This window comes from Haliotis asinina, chromosome 4, assembly GCF_037392515.1.
Source record: "Haliotis asinina isolate JCU_RB_2024 chromosome 4, JCU_Hal_asi_v2, whole genome shotgun sequence".
NCBI classification, from domain to species: Eukaryota; Metazoa; Mollusca; class Gastropoda; order Lepetellida; family Haliotidae; genus Haliotis; species Haliotis asinina.
In genome coordinates this window covers 30,793,283-30,814,164 of record NC_090283.1, presented here as the reverse complement: position 1 = coordinate 30,814,164, position 20,882 = coordinate 30,793,283, and the positions used below count along the sequence as shown (strand labels likewise).

Genomic DNA, 20,882 nt, shown 5'->3' with positions numbered 1-20,882 from the left:
ACAGTTACCCTTATATTATAGCTAAAATGGATAGAATTATCATTAAAACGACCTCGCATTATGAGAAATTAGCGGCCCTCTGTAACTTGATAATGCCCGCAAAATGCTTGATGACGGGCCATTATCAAGCCCGTTGTTTCAACTGCCCTCCTTCGTTGGGCAGTTAATGAAAGACCTCGGGCTTCTGCAAATAATGCCCTGAAAAATAGTGTTACCCTTAAATTAGTTGCAAAAGACAATGATAGTCTGTTACAATGTAATTCTTCTGAAGTTTTAGTCATTGTTCCTTTTGCTGATGTGCTGTTCTGTCAACAGATGGAGGCCATCTACATCCACTTCTTCGTGTTCCTTGGCTACATGATTGGACTGACTCTGTTTGTTGGTGTTGTCATAGCCAACTACAGTGAAAACAAGGTATAATTACCATGGCCGTTTGACACTGTTTTTTCCTTCTCACTTCTGACAACTTGTCAGTTACTGAATAAATTTCAGGCATATCAGTAAATTTCAAACTTGCACAAGTGATAGATAGTAGCTTAAGTAATTCTTAATGTGAACACTACATCCAGGTACTCAGTTACAGGTTTCCAACATCAGGTAACTGATAAAGAATAGATATATGAATGGAAATTTTAAAAAATTCACTACTAATGGAATTTTGGCACAACCTACCATGTCAGTCTGTAGTTTACCAGACTGTCATGATATGGTTTGGATCCGTGTAGACTTTAATAGTTTGTTCCACTGTTTCCAGGGCACTGCGCTGCTGACTGTTGATCAGAGGAGATGGATGGACCTGAAGGGCAGAATCAAGCTGGCACAGCCGCTACACATACCCCCCAGACCAGGTCAGTCTAATCTTACTGCACATTAACCCAAGACCAGGTCAGTCTATCTTTGATGCATGTATCCCCTAGACCAGGTCACTCTAACCTGGCTGCACCTACATCGACATCAAACTCTCCTTTCTCCCAACAAGATCAGAGAAACCTTGCTTCTTCAGAAAAAAGGAAACTATACTTGTCAAAGGAGAATACATTTCATATTTTTCCTACTCAGATCGCAATGAGTTCCGGTCCTGGATGTATGACATCACCCAGCACATTATCTTCAAGAGGGTTGTGGTGCTCCTGGTGCTCTCCAACTGCTGTATGCTCTTTGAACCTGTGAGTAACCTTATCTTAAAGGGCTACTGTCTAAACCTGTGAGTAACCTCATCATAAAGGGTCACTCTCTGAACCTATGAGTAATATCTGCATAAAAGGTCACTGTCTGAACCTGTGAGTAAGCTCATCATAAGGGGGCACTGTCTGAACCTGTAACATCATCTTAAGGGGGCTCTGTCTGAACCTGTGAGTAATAGCATAAAGGGGTACTGTCTGAACCTGTAAGTAACCTCATCACAAGGGGGCACTGTCTGAACCTGTGAGTAACCTCATGTGAGTAACCTCATGATGAAGGGGCACTATCTGAGCCTGTGAATAACCTCATCATAAAGGTGGCACTGTCTGAACCTGTTAGTAACCTCATCATAAAGGGGCACTGTCCAAACCTGTCAGTAAAATCACCGTAAAGGGGTACTGTCTGAAGCTAAGAGTAACATCAGTGTAAAGGGGTACTGTCTGAACCCGAGAGTAACATTAGCATAAAGAGACACTGTCTGCACCTGTGAGTAACTTCATCACAAAGGGGCACTGTCTGCATCTGTGAGTAACTTCATCATAAAGGGGCACTGTCTGGACCTGTGAGTAACATCAATATGAAGGGGCAGTGTCTGAACCTATGAGTAGCCTCAACATAAAGACCTGTGAAGGTCCCGGGATGGAAGAGGCCTTCAGCAACCCATGCTTGCCGTAAAAGGCGACTATGCTTGTCGTAAGAGTGACTAAGGGGATACGGTGGTCAGGCTCACTGACTTGTTTGACACATGTCATCAGTTCCTAATTGCATAGATCGACGCTCATGTTGTTGGTCACTGGATTGTCTGGATCAGACTCGATTATTTACAGACCGCTGCCATATAGCTGGAATATTGCTGAGTGCTGCGTAAAACTAAACTCACTCACCCACTCAACATAAAGGGGCACTCTCTTAACCTGTGAGTAACCTCAGCATAAAGAGACATTGTCTGAACCTATGAATAACCTCAGCATAAAGCGGCTTTCACTGAACCTGTTAGTAATTTCAACATAAAAGGGCACTGTTTGAAACTATGAATAACCTCAGCATGAAGGGGCACTGTGTGAACCTGTGAGTAACCTTAGCAGAAAGGGGCACTGTCTGAACCTGGAATGAGGTCCACAATTATATGCAATGCCCAAAAGAGTTAAAGATTTTATTGTTTGATGAAAAGGTGAATAATTATGGAACAGTTTTTTGATGTGTAGTGTTTCTCCTTTACAGTGGAAGGACAGTCAGAAAACAGTCATCCTTGCAGGCTTCTCAACAGCCTTCACCATTCTCTTTGTCTTAGAGGTAATTATGGGAACCTGTCAAGTACTGTTGTGAACCAGATAATTAGCTGAGTAATTTTTCTTGCATGGGAAGACACTGACTAGTCATATCAGAATAACATTTTGCAAGTGAACCTTGCACATATTTTTCAAACATTTAAATGGTGGGCAACCTGTCTAAGTCACTAGTAATGCAGCAAACTTGAATGTGCCAGGATCGAGCCCACCTGCGTTGGGTGTAAAAACCTTTGAGTCAGCTGTGTGTGCAGACCTCTAGTGTACAGTACACAACCCTGTGCACCCATGAATACGTTGGTAAATGACCAGATGGTGGCTACATGATTAAGTGTAAACACCTGGTTGCGAGTACAGCAGCATGCAGTACACTTGGACAGATTACTGTGACTATGTGTTCCAATCCACACAGCTGTAAATGGGTGCCTCATATGGACGGGAAAGCCACGCTAACTTTGTGTGCCTAATAATAGCTGCAAGAGTTGTACGCAAGGGGAGTTGAGATTGTTTCATGGACATCCAATGATTGAGGGAAAAATCACCTTTGAGCAGTTGAATGGGATATCAGTGCTATACAAATGTTAGTATACTATATATTATGTATCACACATTACATATGAATCTAGTGTAAAACATGCTATGATTCAACAGGTACTGTTAAGAAAATTACTTTGCCTAGGAACAAGTTTCTCAGCCTGATGTATGGTACTGTATTGTGTTCATCTGTTGAATAGGTTATAATGAAAATGATAGCACTGACACCTGGTGGGTACTGGACAAGTCGGCGTAACCGTTACGACATGTTTGTGACACTGTTGGGGGTCATCTGGATTGTCATGCACTTCATACCACAAGCTGTGAGTACAAACTGAACACTTCGTACAACTATGAGAGAATATATGTATGATGCAGTGGCAGAAGTGTTTGGACAGAAAGGGGCAGTGTGTTGAAACATATTTACAAACCAACTCAATCCATTCATTTTATGATAATGACACTTTCCAGCCGCTTCTTGTACATGCAGAACTGTGTAGAGGCCTTTCCTTGAGACATCTAGGAGGACTGTTGCAACTCCATTTATGTAGTGTTTCCTGAAAACTGTCCTTTTTGTGTTAGGTGGGTTGAGACAAATATGTTGTGGACAACTTCTACCATATGTAATTGTTTGTGCAGAACGACTACAGCAACACTGTCGGGTATGTGGTGATTGTGCTACGATTCTTCACCATCACTGGAAAACATGTGAGTACCTTATACATAGACATTGTGTGACATGTGAATTCCCTATACACTGACCTTGTGTGACATGTGAGTTCCCTATACACTGACCTTGTGTGACATGTGAATTCCCTATACACTGACCTTGTGTGACATGTGAGTTCCCTATACACTGACCTTGTGTGACATGTGAGTTCCCTATACACTGACCTTGTGTGACATGTGAGTTCCCTATACATAGACCTTGTGTGACATGTGAGTTCCCTATACATAGACCTTGTGTGACATGTGAGTACCTTATACACTGACCTTGTGTGACATGTGAGTACCTTATACACTGACCTTGTGTGACATGTGAGTACCTTATACACTGACCTTGTGTGACATGTGAGTACCTTATACACTGACCTTGTGTGACATGTGAGTTCCCTATACACTGACCTTGGATAATATGTGAACTTGTACCTTATACATAGACCTTGTGTGACATGTGAGTTCCCTATACACTGACCTTGTGTGACATGTGAGTTCCCTATACACTGACCTTGTGTGACATGTGAGTTCCCTATACACTGACCTTGTGTGACATGTGAGTTCCTTATACACTGACCTTGTGTGACATGTGAGTTCCCTATACACTGACCTTGGATAATATGTGAACTTGTACCTTATGCATAGACCTTGTGTGACATGTGAGTTCCCTATACACTGACCTTGGATAATATGTGAACTTGTACCTTATACATAGACCTTGTGTGACATGCGAGTTCCCTATACACTGACCTTGGATAATATGTGAACTTGTACCTTATACATAGACCTTGTGTGACATGTGAGTTCCCTATACACTGACCTTGTGTGACATGTGAGTTCCTTATACACTGACCTTGTGTGACATGCGAGTTCCCTATACACTGACCTTGGATAATATGTGAACTTGTACCTTATGCATAGACCTTGTGTGACATGTGAGTTCCCTATACATTGACCTTGGATAATATGTGAACTTGTACCTTATACATAGACCTTGTGTGACATGCGAGTTCCCTATACACTGACCTTGGATAATATGTGAACTTGTACCTTATACATAGACCTTGTGTGACATGTGAGTTCCCTATACACTGACCTTGGATAATATGTGAACTTGTACCTTATACATAGACCTTGTGTGACATGCGAGTTCCCTATACACTGACCTTGGATAATATGTGAACTTGTACCTTATACATTGACCGTGGATAACATGTGAATACTGTATACGCTGACCTGGAATGATGTGAGCACCACATACACTTACCTTGAATAATATGTAAGTACCGTTGACCTTGAATGACATGCAAGTACCATATACATTGACCTTGGATGTTATGTGAGTACCACATACACTGACCCTGGACGATATGTTAGTACCACATACACTGACCTTGAATGATACATGAGTACCCGATACACTGTATGTGGACAATATGTGAGAACCATATACACTGACCTTGATGACATGAGTACCATATACACTGTTCTTGGAGTACCCTATACATTGACCTTTTAAAACACTGTCTATGGCAGTGGCCTGTACAATGACTGTAGACATTCCATGAATGCATTAAGAGCTTTTACTTCCTTACTGATGATGACCAATATGAATTAGACAATGATGGATTACTTGCCTCCACCGTTGTTGCAGGCGACACTGAAGATGTTGATGCAGACTGTGGTGATGTCAGTGTTCAAAAGCTTCTTCATAATAATGGGAATGTTTCTGCTCATGCTGTTCTATGCCTATGCTGGGGTTCTTCTCTTCGGGGCAGTCAAGTACGGCTACAACCTTGGCAGGTGGGACATTGGAAGTACTCCCTCTTTGTTCTAGACTTGCATTCTGACTTTTTATACCCAAGTCTGAAGACATTTTTGTTCAGCTGGAAATCTGTTGGCTGGATTTAGGGACCATCTTTCGTGTCTTAAGGAGAGGTGCAGTGATTATAGTATTTTGAATTTGGGGTAAGAGAGAGAGAGGAGAGTCTCACATCAAATTTGTTCATCAGTTACTACGCAATCATTTAATGGATGTTTTCAATTTCAGTGATGGCTTCATTCAATGGTAGTAGATGTTTGGTCAAGCATATTCATTGTCGGTTGTCGTTCAGCTGAAGTTGTGAGTCATGGACGGGGTTATTAGTGAGAAAGGTCAAATCTTTGGGGTCAGCTCCAGTTAAAAGATGCAAGTGATGTCTTGTGGTCATTTCTTCTCACCTGAATTGTTTCAGACATGCCAACTTTGAGACAGCATCAAGTGCTGTTATCCTCCTGTTCCGTATTGTGACCGGGGAGGACTGGAACAAGATCATGCACGACTGCATGGTGAGTGGGCTGTTCATGCTGCTGCTGCAGCAACAAGGATTGCCGGACACTGGTTTAGATGATACATTATTCTTAATATCAGTTACTTTCCTGTAGATAAGGTTAATGTTGTACAACACACTTCAGCTGTCACATGTCTATCTCAAGGTATCATAGTTACTATAAAAATAGGTCTAAAATTTAAGGTTATCCTATCGAAAGTTATGTACTTTCACTCTTTAGTGGAAAGTGGAAAAGACTAGAAACACAGTTTTCAGCCTCTCTGATTAGCTCTACTTCTGCAAGACAGCATGTTGATTAACCAAACTCTGAACTGGTCGACCAGAGTACTCCTGTTAGTTATTTGTTCTTTCAATGAATTATATCACGAGAAATCATTTAACTCTATACCGCTCACTTCCTGAGAGTTTGTGTTGAGAATCGCTAAGGTGTTTTATGAAGCAACCCATTGCAAGTGCATGTATGACTGACGCACAGTGAATGAGGAGTCTGTGCCATCCTCCTTGTTATCTTGTCCTCTCAGGATTGTTGTCCCTCAGTAGACTGCAGGTTTAATATTTGAAATTGTAACCATAACTTGTAATATACATATTCTGCTTCACGTGCTTGACCAATCCTACTACAGATTACGAGTAGAAACAGATCCATGAACAGAGAATGACTGTAGCTGGTGGTGACATGATCAACAGGGACAGGTCACATGCTCTGCAGATGCTTCCCTTGATGTCATGTATCAGGTGCAGGGGTGTGTTCAGGTGAACTGTTTTGAGAGGCTGAAAACATTTAAGGTAGTTTCTACTCCACTGTCGAAAAAAAAGACAACGTATGTAGCATGAGATGAGTATGGAATATATACAATCAGTGATTTAAATTTTCAGTATCCCTTGAAGGTTGTTTTGAATTAAGATTTACATTATCTTACATGCGGGGAAGCTGTCATTGTCATTATTGTACCTTGCCACACTTCAGTTATGCTTGTGTACGGTTGTAGATGACCTCTATGTGATGTTGTGAGTGTACGACAATGACCTACCCCTGAGCTACTGTTCCAGATCAGTCCCCCATTCTGCAGCAGGGGCCCCAACTACTGGGACACAGACTGTGGCAACTTCACAGCATCGCTCATCTACTTCTGCACCTTCTACGTCATCATCACCTACATTGTGCTCAACTTGCTTGTCGGTCAGCAAACTTTGTAGTTTCTCTTGCAGATCAAATGTTAGTTTCTCTTGCAGATCAAATGTTAAAGGTGTCAACACGATATATATTAAAAGAAACCAGATTTAAAATTCATAATTCTGTTGCAACTGGTTCGTTGTCTGATTACTGGTCTTTGTTGCATTCAGCTATCATCATGGAGAACTTCTCCCTGTTCTACTCCAATGAGGAGGACGCTCTGCTCAGCTACAATGACATTCGGCAGTTCCAGAATACTTGGAATTATGTAGACATCAATAGGAAGGTGTTGTAACTTTGTTGACTCGACGAGTACATTTTTCTTTTCTTCTTATATGAGACCCGTGAAGGTCTGGGTTAGAATTGGCCTTCAGTAACCCATGCTTGTCATAAGAGGCAACTAACAGGATCACATGGTCAGGTTTGCCGACTTGGTTGACACGTGTCATCGGTTCCCAGATGTGAAGATCAGTGCTCGTGTTGTTGAGCACTGTTTTTTCTGGATATTTTGGTTAATTACAAACTGTTGCCATATAGCTGGAATATTGCAAAACTAAACTCACTCATTGTTTTTATGTGTTTCCATGGTGGCACATTTAACTTAGACTGAAATTTGTTTTAGTGCTCTTTTTTACTATGTCTTCACCAAACATGGCACATAGCTTGATCTAGTGGTGTACTGGTGTCTTTTGGTACTTTTGGAATTCTGATTAAAATATTTTGGTGTTTCCATGGCAACAAATTTGACTTTGACTAAAATTGGTGGTTGTGCTCCTTTCATTACTCGCCTTCCACTTTTCTACATACACACCAAACCATTTGGCATAAGTTGTACTAATCATGTTCTTGGTGTGCTAATCTTGTTCTGGATGTAGTTAACTGGACGTACTAAACTTTGTTTGTTTCAGGGTGTGATCCCAGCTCGGCGTGTCAAGTACTTGCTCCGCCTACTGCGAGGTCGCCTGGAAGTGGATCTGGAGAAGGACCGTTTGTTGTTTAAGCACATGTGCTATGAGATTGAGAAGCTGCACCAAGGGGGTGATGTTACATTCCACGATGTCCTCAGGTGTGTCATAATATGGGGTAGCCAAATGGTTAAAGCATTTGCTTGTCACACTGAAAAATTAAGATTCGATTACTCACATTTTGACAGTATATGAATTCCATTTCTGGTGTCCCCAGCCATGCCATGATATTGCTGGAATATTGCTAAAAGCTGTGTAAAACTATATTCACTCTTATGCTCCACACTAGGAATAATGTATTTTCAAACACTGTTGTAATTGTATTACAGTCATCCCTTGCGATAACGTGCTTCGCAATAGCGCAGATTCGGTTAAGCTGCGAGGTAATCCGTGGCTCCCATAAAAAAGTTGAACTGCGATCACACCCCTCCATGAAATTGAAAATAGCCCATCAACAAATCCGCTGTTATGGTCAGGAAAATAATCTAAACTAGTGAAATTCGATGCGGATGACAACTGACCGTGTTAAACTTTATCATACATATCTATATTTTTCAGATGCTTAAAACATGCAGGGTTTTCTCAATAATAATTATCCCAACAGCAAAATGTCATAAGCGAAGATCTAACTTACAAACAACAAGACATACCACGAGTCGAGTACTTACAATGTTTGCTGTGAAGCAACACACCACGCTATAGTACGGGTAGACACTGTCACCTGTCATAGGTGTCAATAAAACAGACACTGAGCTTTCTCAGTGAAAGAAGCTGCTTACCACAATTAACAAATTTTTTATGTAACAAGCAGATTATTTACTTGTTTGTGTACACAACCAAGATTAGACTACTGCTCACAACCTCGTAACTTTATAAGTTGTATCGGCATTTTTGATGATTTGTTTCGGTAAGCGCATACTGAAAGGTATCGGAATCTGCAAAGTTGTGTCTTACATTACATGTGATCTTTAAGACCCGCGTTATGGCGAGGGATGAGTATGTTACTTTGAAATTCCTGCTTGGGATTTAGAAAAGTGTTGCTCTGTAATGTAAGGAGTTGAGTGGGTGCTGCTTAGTCTTGACACTTTACAGTCTAGTGTTGCCAGGAGTCTGGAGAACAGCTATTGACTGATTCAACATGGTGTAGAATATTCTGGAAGATAGTTGTATAACAAAAGTTGGCAGCACAGGAATCTCTCCTGTCACATTACAAGTGGATTGGGGTAGCCTGGTGGTTAGAGAGTTAGCTTGTCGTGCCAAAGACCCAGGTTTGATTCCCCACATATGTATAGTGTGTGAACCACATTTCTAGTGTCCTCAGGTTTGAATATTGCTCAAAGGGCGCAAAAAATGAACTAAACAACACCCTACATAACTTTCTAATGCATGAGTACCTTGTGATGGTTGCAGCATGTTATCATATCGGTCAGTGGACATCCGCAAGTCTCTACAGCTGGAGGAACTTCTAGCACGAGAGGAACTGGAATACACCATCGAGGAGGAAGTGGCCAAACAGACCATCCGCAACTGGCTTGACAAGTGCCTCAAGCGAATCAGAGCTGTATGTGCTCTTCCAAAGTCTTGCAAGGACATTGCTGGCATTAATTTGTGAATAATATATGCTGTTACTGTGAAAAATTTGAAATCCCTGACTAAAATTTTCAATATTATGTATTGATCAGAGAGCAAGATACAATGATTCACAATAAAGGTTTTTAATGCAATGCAACTGAGTCAAATCTAAAGTAATGGGTCACAAATATAATAACGACTCATAAAGGTTTGGTTTGAGAGTGAGGAACAGTTATACTGAATGTTACATGGCGATGTTGGATGAAGGTCAGTGTTGACAATCAGACAAAGGGGAAGACAGATGTAGATAGGCCAAATCATGACAACTCCAGTAAATCTGTGTGTCTGTGTGTGTCAACACAACAACCAGCCTTACATATATATACAGTCACTGATTCTTGAAAGTTTGAGCACTGTGCCACCACATTGCCACTTACTTAGAACTTTCTAACTCAGCCTCGTGTTTACCAAGAAAACATACTAAAGGGAGGCAACTCTAAAGCCCTACCTTGAAAACATGCCACTAAAATACTATTATCAAGATATGAAATGTGACCCATAATAACTATCACTTAGTCAATAATAATAGAAATAGCAGAAAATACACTCTTGTAACAATGCTTTATTATAAATCATTTGCAATACATATAGAAAATGTGTTTATGAGACATTCATTACCCGTTGTAAATGAAAAAATGTAACCTTTCTTTGTGCAAGGTGGAGATCTAGCAGGACCGTCAAGCACAGACTGACGTAGTGGTTCTATTTTTCTTGTAGAAGGAGCATTCCAACATCATCTCCAATCTACGTGCCACCAATGAGCCACTGTTCACTGTGACTGAACTCACCTCTGGAGGAGCTGACATCAAAGAGGAGAAGGAAGAGGGTCCTGTGCCTCCTCGCACCAGGAAGAAAGGGCATGTGGAGCTTCGCAACCCAGTCATTCAGCCACCAAGTGTCCTACAGGTAGGTGCCCCGTCATACACCCACCTAGTATCCTACAGTTAAGTAATCAGTCAAACAGTCACCCAGTGTCCTACAGGTAGGTCATCAGTCATACCGTCACCCAGTGTCCTACAGACAGGTAATCAGTCATACAACCACCCAGTGTCCTACAGGTAGGTGTCCTGTCAGACACCCACCCAGTATTCTACAGATGGGCAATCAGTGAACCCAGTATCCCACAGGTGGGTCATCAGTCATAGAGCCATCCCGTGTTCTACAGCTAGGTAATCATTCATACAGTCACCAGTGTACTACATGTAGGTAATCAGTCTTACAGTCACCTAGTGTCCTACAGGTAAATAGTCTGTCTAAAAGCCACCCAGTGGCCTACAGGTAGCTGGTCAGTCTTAGAGTCACCAAGTGTTGTACAGGTAGGTTGCAGTAAGTCAAACTGCAAGAGTGTCCCTAGATAGACATTGTACTTTACAGATGACTCCTGTAGCCTGATGGCCTTTAATTCCAGTGTCTGATGAAAGGCGTTTTTCTTATACAGGGACAGTCCATGAGAAAGTTCCTGACCCCAACACTGAGTGACGGAGCATCACGCCTGGCAGAGAAAGAAAGACCAAATCTTCGCAAGAGAAGCTGTAAGATTAACACAGGTACAACTCTCAATTTCAAAATGTTGGGTTGGCATGTACCAGTCAGTGTGTACAGGTTGGTGTGTACCCGTCAGTGTGTACTAGTTGGTATGTACAAGTTGGTGAGTACCAGTCAGTGATTACAGGTTGGTGTGTACCCGTCAGTGTGTTCCAGTCGGTGTGTACAGTTTGGTGAGTACCAGTCAGTATGTACAGGTTGGTGAGTACCAGTCAGTGGGTACAGATTGGTGTGTACCCGTTGGTGTGTACTAGTCAGTATGTACAGGTTGCTGAGTAACAGTCAGTGAGTACAGGTTGGTGTGTACCCTTCAGTGTGTACAGGTTAGTGTGTACAGGTCAGTGTGTTCAAGTCAGTGGGTACAAGTTGGTGTGTACCCGTCAGTGTGTTCCAGTCAGTGTGTACAGGTTGGTGAGTACCAGTCAGTGGATACAGATTGGTGTGTACCCGTCAGTGTGTTCTGGTCAGTGGGTACAGGTTGGTGTGTACCCTTCAGTGTCTTCCAGTCAGTGGGTATAGGTTGATGTGTTCCGTCAGTGTGTGCCAGTCAGAGTGTACAAGTTGGTGAGTACCAGTCAGTGGGTACAGGTTGGTGTGTACCCATCTGTGTGTTCCGGTCAGTGGGTACAGGTTAGTGTGTACCTGTCAGTCTGTTCCAGTCAGGGTGTACAGGTTGATGAGTACCAGTCAGTGGGTACAGGTCAGTGTGTACCTGTCAGTGGGTACAGGTTAGTGTGTACCTGTCAGTGTGTTCCGGTCAGTGGGTACAGGTTAGTGTGTACCCGTCAGTGTGTTCCAGTCAGGGTGTACAGGTTGATGAGTACCAGTCAGTGGGTACAGGTTAGTGTGTACCTGTCAGTGTCTTCCGGTCAGTGGGTACAGCTTAGTGTGTACCTGTCAGTGGGTACAGGTTAGTGTGTACCCGTCAGTGTGTTCCGGTCAGTGTGTACAGGTTAGTGGTTACCCGTCAGTGTGTTCCGGTCAGTGGGTACAGGTTAGTGGGTACCCATCAATGTGTTTCAGTCAGTGGGTACAGGTTAGTGGGTACCCATCAATGTGTTTCAGTCAGTGGGTACAGGTTAGTGGGTACCCATCAGTGTGTTCTGGTCAGTGGGTACAGGTTAGTGTGTACCTGTCAGTGTGTTCCAGTCAGTGGGTACAGGTTAGTGTGTACTAATCAGTTTGAGGCAGGCATCTTTGTCTGCATTTGATGTGAAGAGGCTGTATGGTGTATAACATGTGTATGTCCTCATAGTGAGAGTGCAGATGACTTTCTCCTTGTCTACTACAGGTGGAAAGCCCCTCCCATTAGTATCAGAGGGCAGGACAGAGGATGACTTGCCTACACCCACCATGGAACACCCCATTGACTCTGCACTAGTAGGGAAGTATGTGTCCCTGGACATCAACTCTTGGTGGAAAGAGCTAAACTGTTTGGATATATCAGAAGATGGCAACAGGACCATACTGTACTAGTCACCAAGACATCACTGCAGTAATGTTGCAATGTTGTATGGCAGTGCTGAATGAACATTCCTGCAGCAGTGCACTTGACATGGCCAGGGGTGCCTACTGTCAGGGAACTGATCATACTGATCATACGTCCACTGGGAACAGAATCATAGTAAAATCAGTGTATCAGATATCTGTTTGCCAAAACATGTAGGATCATGCGAGTTGATAGTTGCCACTAATCGTATGACCCTTATGAGAAACAGCTGGCATGTGGAGTGTTAGTCACAAGGGAGCTGATACAAAAATGGACCAAAATAGGAGTATGTCAGAAGACTTGGGTCTGTGAAATTTCTGCTGAATTGCCAGCAAGATGAGCTTGGTTACTTACTCACAAGTGATGGGGGCATGTTACCAATAGATCTGTGTCCTAATCACCTTTAAGAGAGCTGGTCTTTTTGACAGATATATCAATGTCCTGATAACTTACAGGCGATGTTGACTTGTTCACAGATATATCTGTGTCCTGTTAACTTACAGGCAATATGGGTTGTTAACATATATATCTGTGTTCTGATAATTTATAGGCGATATGGGTTTGTTCACAGATATATCTGTGTGCTGAGTTGGTGACTTGTCTGTGCCATGATACTGATGTCTGTATATTTGGACATATTGATTAGAGCTGAGAGTAAATTATGTTTTGTTGCGTTATGTTGGCATGGAACCATTGGTAGTTAATTTATTGAATTCAGAAGTAGCAGTATGTTGTAATTTGCTTATTGAATGTTTCTTTTCATTTGCTATACAAATATGCTCATTTTGCCAAAAGTATACACATTAGTGTGAAGCAAGGTGCAATGTTTCAGATTTTTAATCTTGACTACCAGTTTTGGTGGATTTTTATTGGTATATGAGATTATATAGTTCTGTGGAATAGTTAGCAACTGTGTCAGTTGCTTGATGTTTAAATCTGTATATATAGAGAGCTGAGAGAGAGAAAGAACCAATATGTCAGTTGTTATTTGTACATGATGTTTTATATTTATATCTAGACCAGCAAATAGCAACTTTGTGTGGAAAAGGAAAACATGGTCCTCATTTGTCCCAAGGCCAAACTTTCAGGTGACATGGTTTTTTCACACACATCTAAACTTGTGGCTCAGTTGTATAATGTCATCACACCAGCTGCACTTGTGGCTCAGATATGTCATCACACACAACATCTGCACTTGTGGCCCAATTGTATAATGTCAACACAACAGCTGCACTTGTGGCTCAGTTGTGTAATGTCAACACAACGGCTGCACTTGTGGCTCATTGTATAATGTCATCACAACATCTGCACTTGTGGCTCAGTTGTATGGTGTCATCACACACAACAGCTGCTCTTGTGGCTCAAGTATATGGGAACAGTAAAATTTCAAATCAGTTTTTTTACCCTACAGTTTCCGAGAGTCACTATATCAATGACTTGTGCAGCAAAGTAGCTTGCTATAATTGTATGTTTGAACTGTGGCCAGGCAGTTGTTGTGAGTTGTCTAGAAGTGATGTCAAAAACAAGATTAAGCAGCACACAGCCATGTAAACAGACTCGTCATGTGTGAGAGTGAGCATTCTAGGGTTAGGGGTTAATATTGGTGTGAACAGAATGTAGTGTATATTACTGAATATTGAGTGAATTGTGATAGATAAATGAACATGTTTATACTGTAATGAATTTGTTGTGTTTGAATAAAACAGTGAAAACTATAGGTAATTTTTCATTGGCAGTTGAGAGTACCTATTTTTGTTAATAATATGGACAAGTTGTCTTTCATGTGAGAGGCATGCACAGATGTGAGAGGCATGTCCAGATCTGAAAGAGGCAACCACAGATGTGAGCAGCATCCCCAGAGGCATGCCCAGATCTGGAAGAGGCAACCACAGATGTGAGCAGCATCCCCAGAGAGGCATGCCCAGATCTGAAAGAGGCAACCACAGATGTGAGAGGCATCCCCAGAGAGGCATGCCCAGATCTGAAAGAAGAAACAACAGATGTGAGAGGCATCCCCATAGAGGCATGCCCAGATCTGAAAGAAGAAACAACAGATGTGAGAGGCATCCCCAGAGAGGCATGCCCAGATCTGAAAGAAGAAACCATAGATGTTAGAGGCATCCCCAGAGAGGCATGCCCAGATCTGAAAGAAGAAACAACAGATGTGAGAGGCATCCCCAGAGAGGCATGCCCAGATCTGAAAGAAGAAACCATAGATGTTAGAGGCATCCCCAGAGAGGCATGCCCAGATCTGAAAGAAGAAACAACAGATGTGAGAGGCATCCCCATAGAGGCATGCCCAGATCTGAAAGAAGAAACCATAGATGTGAGAGGCATCCCCAGAGAGGCATGCCCAGATCTGAAAGAAGAAACCATAGATGTGAGAGGCATACCCAGATCTGAAAGAAGAAACAACAGATGTGAGAGGCATCCCCAGAGAGGCATGCCCAGATCTGAAAGAGGCAACCACAGATGTGAGAGGCATCCCCATAGAGGCATGCCCAGATCTGAAAGAAGAAACCACAGATGTGAGAGGCACCCCCAGAGAGGCATGCCCAGATCTGGAGGAAGGCAACCACAGATGTGAGAGGCATCCCCAGATGTGAAAAAGGCATCCCCAGATGTGAGAGAGGTGTCAAGACCACAGATGATTTTGTTTACATGATTAGCTTATGGTGCTTTAAATATACTGAACATCATTGAAAACGCACCACCTGTAAATTTTGAAATGAGGCAATAGAATCTTTTGGAAATGGAAAATTAATGGTGGGAATTTTGATAATAACACACTAGATCGTAAATAACGCTCTACAGTAAAAAACGGATCGTTCGAACACATCATCGAACACATCACATGAAAACAACATAATTCATGCACATCACACACGAAGGGCACAAATTGCATGCAGAAAGCATGCTGTTCAGGGGTATAAATGACCTTCTGCACAAAACCGTTCTCATTTTCGCAGTACTTTCGTAAGTAAAGTTTTTTCGCCATGCCAAGATTGACACCAGAGGAACGAGAACAGGCCTTGGGTATGTTGCAGGTCGGCGCTTCAAGCAGAAACATTGCACGACGATTTGGGTGTCATCATTCGACCATTCTGAGGCTTGCTAACAGATACCAACAAACAGGAACCAGCAGGGACCGGCAAGGCCCAGGTCAGGCACGTGTTACCACCCCTCGTCAAGATCGAGACATTGTACGGCGCCATATTCGGGATCGAACCTTGCCCGCTGCCAGAACCGCCAACGCTGTCCAGGGTCGACGTGGTTTGATCAGCGCTTCCACCGTCCGACGCCGTCTCCGTGCGGCAGGGTTACGTTGTCGACGCCCTTACGTTGGACCCATCCTGACTGACAGGCATCGCCGTGAACGCCGACAGTGGGCTGAACAGCATCGTGTGTGGTTGTTACGACGTTGGCATGGTGTGGTGTTCTCCGACGAGTCGCGTTTTCACTTGCGAAATGCTGACGGGCGTCTACGGGTATGGCGTCGACGGGGTGAACGTTATCATCAGGATTGTGTTGTGCAAACCGATCGGTGGGGTGGAGGCAGCATTATGGTGTGGGGAGGGGTAAGTTATCAACACAGAACCGCTCTGATTGTTTGTCATGGCAGAGTGAATGCCGTTTACTACCGTGACAACATTCTTCAGAACAACGTCGTTCCCTTCTTTCACCAGCATCAAGATCTGCACACATATCAACATGACAATGCACGAGCCCACACTGCACGTGTTTCGATACAGTATCTGGCTAACAACAACATTCCTCTACTTCATTGGCCTGCATTGTCACCAGATTTGTCACCCATCGAACACTTGTGGGATTACATCGGCCAACGCCTCGCACGTCGTCCGCAGATCAACAACCTTGGGGAACTCGACAATGCCTTGCAGCAAGAGTGGAATGCAGTGCCTCAAGACTTTATTCAGAGACTTATCCGTTCAATGAGGAGACGTTGCACAGCTTGTGTAGCTGCTAACGGGGGTCATACACGCTACTGACTTTCCATTTTGACCCCATCTTTATTTCATTGTCAGCTGCATTAAATCTTCACTGTTTTGCTTGATTGTTTTATGCTTCTTTTCTTTATCAAACATTGGTCTACACAAATATGTAAAATTTACATAGATTGCTCACTTCTGCTCTTAGAAATCCACAATTTTAGGGGTGGTGCGTTTTCAATGATGTTCAGTATAGATGTAATATGGGCTATTGAACTTTGAGGGTTTGCTGTTAGACTATATCTGGTAATACTATGGGAACAGGATTGTATTCAGGGAAGTATGACCAGGTATGGCCAGACAGCTGGGCAGTTGATCAATAAACAATAGGGAAGTGTAGAGTAGGTTGGGTATGGGAGCTCAGGATAAAGAGTGAGAAGGGGTAGTAATCTGTACAGTCAGCCAGAATCTCCGTGGTTCACCTGCAGGGGTTCAAGCATTCAAATCGTGTTACATCTCAGGTTGGCTGATGTAAATTTTTATCCCCCCAGCAGGTAATGTGGAGTGGGTATAGTCGATGCCTCATCCGTCCGTCCGTCCATCCATAATCATTTTGTTTCCGGAGCATAACTCAGAAACCGTTCAATATTTTTAGACCAAACTTGATAGATATAATGATCTCAAACTATGGTTGTGCCTTTTGCTATTTACAGAGTTTTGGCATTTTTTGTTTGTTTGTTTGTTTGTTTGTTTGTTTGTTTGTTTATTTTTCCATGGAACATTTTGGTTGTTAGTCTAATAGTGTGGCGGGCTTCGTTTCTGGAGCATAACTCAAAAACTGTTCAATATTTTTCTGCAAAACTTGGTAGAAATATGTGGCAGACCCCAAAGTGGTGCCGTTTGCTATTTACAGGTTTTTGTGATGTATTATTTTCTCAGTTTCCATGGAAATGTTTCAGACTTACTCTCAAAAGTGAGAGATGTGTTTGGTTTCCGGAGCAGATCTCAAAAACTTCTTAACATCTGTCAGTAAAACTTGTCAGATATGTCTGGCAGACCCCAAAGTGGAGCCTTTTGATTGTTAAAGGTTTTTGTGATGTATTATTTCCTTGGTTTCCATGGAAACGTTTTGGACTTAGTCTGAAAATGGAGGGATGGGCAACTCGAAAACCATTTCATATCTTTGCAGATACATGAGGCAGATCTTGACATTGTGACTTTGCTGATTACAGATATATGGCATTTATAATTTTCATGAATTCCATGGAAACAATTCAAACTTAGTCCAAAAAAAACAATGACTAACTGTCAGATGGTTTGTCCTTTCAAACATGTGGGGGATATGTCATCTTCTGATGACTCTTGTTATTATTGCTTTCACACATGACTGAGTAGATGCAGCAAGAGATTTTTTAATTGATGGACTATTTCTAGATATATGTATGCATATATATTGTAACCTACATAGGCACGTAATGAAGATAAAGTTAACGTAAACAGCTCTGCTTTCAAAAATGTAAATCAGAGAAAAGTGTAAAGTATAAGGTAATGACATATGTCGTTAAAAGTAACCGTAGTTACTTGTATTGTATTGTGGTGTCCCAGAACTGGGCGGTAAAGGAGAGAGTAAATATCACCAGCCGTAAGGAGACAATGTACTGCTACTGTGTAAGGAGAGTGTCTCCGAGTGAGATGCAGCCATCACCAAGTACATAGACACCTTCTACACCGTCAGAGACCTAGGGAGCGGGAATGTTTTAAAAAGTAGAACGAGAGGAAAGAAAGGTGAAAGAAAGTTAGAATGGGAACTATAGAAAAAGCAACCCCACGTGTGTGAGGAAATCCCAGATGTGAGTAGCATCCCCAGATGTGAGAGGCATCCCCAGATGTGAGAAGCATCCCCAGATGTGAGAGGCACCCACAGATGTGAGAAGCATCCCCAGATGTGAGAGGCATCCCCAGATATGAGAAGCATCCCCAGATGTGAGAAGCATCCCCAGATGTAAGAGGCATCCCCAGATGTGAGAAGCATCCGCAGATGTGAGAGGCATCCCCAGATGTGAGAGGCATCCCCAGATGTGAGAAGCATCCCCAGATGTGAGAAGCATCCCCAGATGTAAGAGGCATCTCCAGATGTGAGAGGCATCCCCAGATGTGAGAAGCATCCCCAGATGTGAGAAGCATCCCCAGATGTGAGAGGCATCTCCAGATATGAGAGGCATCCCCAGATGTGAGAAGCATCCCCAGATGTGAGAGGCATCCCCAGATGTAAGAGGCATCCCCAGATGTAAGAAGCATCCGCAGATGTAAGAGGCATCTCCAGATGTGAGAGGCATCCCCAGATGTAAGAAGCATCCCCAGATGTAAGAGGCATCTCCAGATGTGAGAGGCATCCCCAGATGTGAGAGGCATCCCCAGATGTGAGAGGCATCCCCAGATGTGAGAAGCATCCCCAGATGTGAGAAGCATCCCCAGATGTAAGAGGCATCTCCAGATGTGAGAGGCATCCCCAGATGTGAGAAGCATCCCCAGATGTGAGAAGCATCCCCAGATGTGAGAGGCATCTCCAGATGTGAGAGGCATCCCCAGATGTGAGAAGCATCCCCAGATGTGAGAGGCATCCCCAGATGTAAGAGGCATCCCCAGATGTAAGAAGCATCCGCAGATGTAAGAGGCATCTCCAGATGTGAGAGGCATCCCCAGATGTAAGAAGCATCCCCAGATGTAAGAAGCATCCCCAGATGTAAGAGGCATCCCCAGATGTGAGAAGCATCCCCAGATGTGAGAGGCATCCCCAGATGTGAGAGGCATCCCCAGATGTGAGAAGCATCCCCAGATGTGAGAGGCATCCCCAGATGTGAGAAGCATCCCCAGATGTAAGAGGCATCTCCAGATGTGAGAAGCATCCCCAGATGTGAGAAGCATCCCCAGATGTGAGAAGCATCCCCAGATGTAAGAGACATCTCCAGATGTGAGAGGCATCCCCAGATGTGAGAAGCATCCCCAGATGTGAGAAGCATCTCCAGATGTGAGAGGCATCTCCAGATGTGAGAGGCATCCCCAGATGTGAGAGGCATCCCCAGATGTAAGAAGCATCCCCAGATGTGAGAAGCATCCCCAGATGTGAGAAGCATCTCCAGATGTGAGAGGCATCCACAGATGTGAGAAGCATCCCCAGATGTGAGAGGCATCCCCAGATGTGAGAGGCATCCCCAGATGTGAGAGGCATCCCCAGATGTGAGAGGCATCCCCAGATGTGAGAAGCATCCCCAGATGTGAGAGGCATCCCCAGATGTGAGAGGCATCCCCAGATGTAAGAAGCATCCCCAGATGTAAGAGGCATCTCCAGATGTGAGAAGCATCCCCAGATGTGAGAAGCATCCCCAGATGTGAGAAGCATCCCCAGATGTGAGAAGCATCCCCAGATGTAAGAGGCATCTCCAGATGTGAGAGGCATCCCCAGATGTGAGAAGCATCCCCAGATGTGAGAAGCATCCCCAGATGTGAGAGGCATCCCCAGATGTGAGAGGCATCCCCAGATGTGAGAGGCATCCCCAGATGTGAGAAGCATCCCCAGATGTGAGAGGCATCTCCAGATGTGAGAGGCATCCCCAGATGTGAGAGGCATCTCCAGATGTGAGAGGCATCCCCAGATGTAAGAAGCATCCCCAGATGTGAGAGGCATCTCCAGATGTGAGAGGCATCCCCAGATGTGAGAGGCATCCCCAAATGTGAGAAGCATCCCCAGATGTGAGAGGCATCCCCAGATGTGAGAAGCATCCCCAGATGTGAGAGGCATCCCCAGATGTGAGAGGCATCCCCAGATGTAAGAAGCATCCCCAGATGTGAGAAGCATCATCAGATGTGAGAAGCATCCCCAGATGTGAGAGGCATCCCCAGATGAAAGGGGTATCCCCTGATGTGAGAGGCAATCATAGACGAGAGAGGCAACCGCAGATGTGAGAGGCAACCCTAGATATGAGAAGCAACCCCAAAAGGGTGAGCTAGTCAGGAAGGCTGAATGACTTGGTTGTCACACACCAACATCTAGATAGTCCTTTCAACAAAGATTGGCTAA

The 20,882-nt window shown here is 43.5% G+C and overlaps 1 protein-coding gene across 2 annotated transcripts in view; it reads left to right on the top strand.

Annotated features, from left to right (window-relative positions):
• LOC137281491 (sodium leak channel NALCN-like) overlaps positions 1-14,583 on the top strand; it is a 54,436-nt gene extending 39,853 nt beyond the window's left edge. For both annotated transcript variants that reach the window (XM_067812749.1, XM_067812747.1), the window contains 15 exons: positions 316-414; positions 755-848; positions 1,060-1,166; positions 2,404-2,475; positions 3,203-3,325; positions 3,642-3,710; positions 5,374-5,522; positions 5,954-6,047; positions 7,100-7,229; positions 7,394-7,509; positions 8,132-8,289; positions 9,599-9,749; positions 10,538-10,726; positions 11,259-11,367; positions 12,657-14,583. In XM_067812749.1, the coding sequence (XP_067668850.1) occupies positions 316-414; positions 755-848; positions 1,060-1,166; positions 2,404-2,475; positions 3,203-3,325; positions 3,642-3,710; positions 5,374-5,522; positions 5,954-6,047; positions 7,100-7,229; positions 7,394-7,509; positions 8,132-8,289; positions 9,599-9,749; positions 10,538-10,726; positions 11,259-11,367; positions 12,657-12,841 (1,845 nt within the window). In that variant the 3' untranslated portion in view covers positions 12,842-14,583. The remainder of the gene's footprint in view (positions 1-315; positions 415-754; positions 849-1,059; positions 1,167-2,403; positions 2,476-3,202; positions 3,326-3,641; positions 3,711-5,373; positions 5,523-5,953; positions 6,048-7,099; positions 7,230-7,393; positions 7,510-8,131; positions 8,290-9,598; positions 9,750-10,537; positions 10,727-11,258; positions 11,368-12,656) is intronic.
• Positions 14,584-20,882: the final 6,299 nt, after the last annotated feature.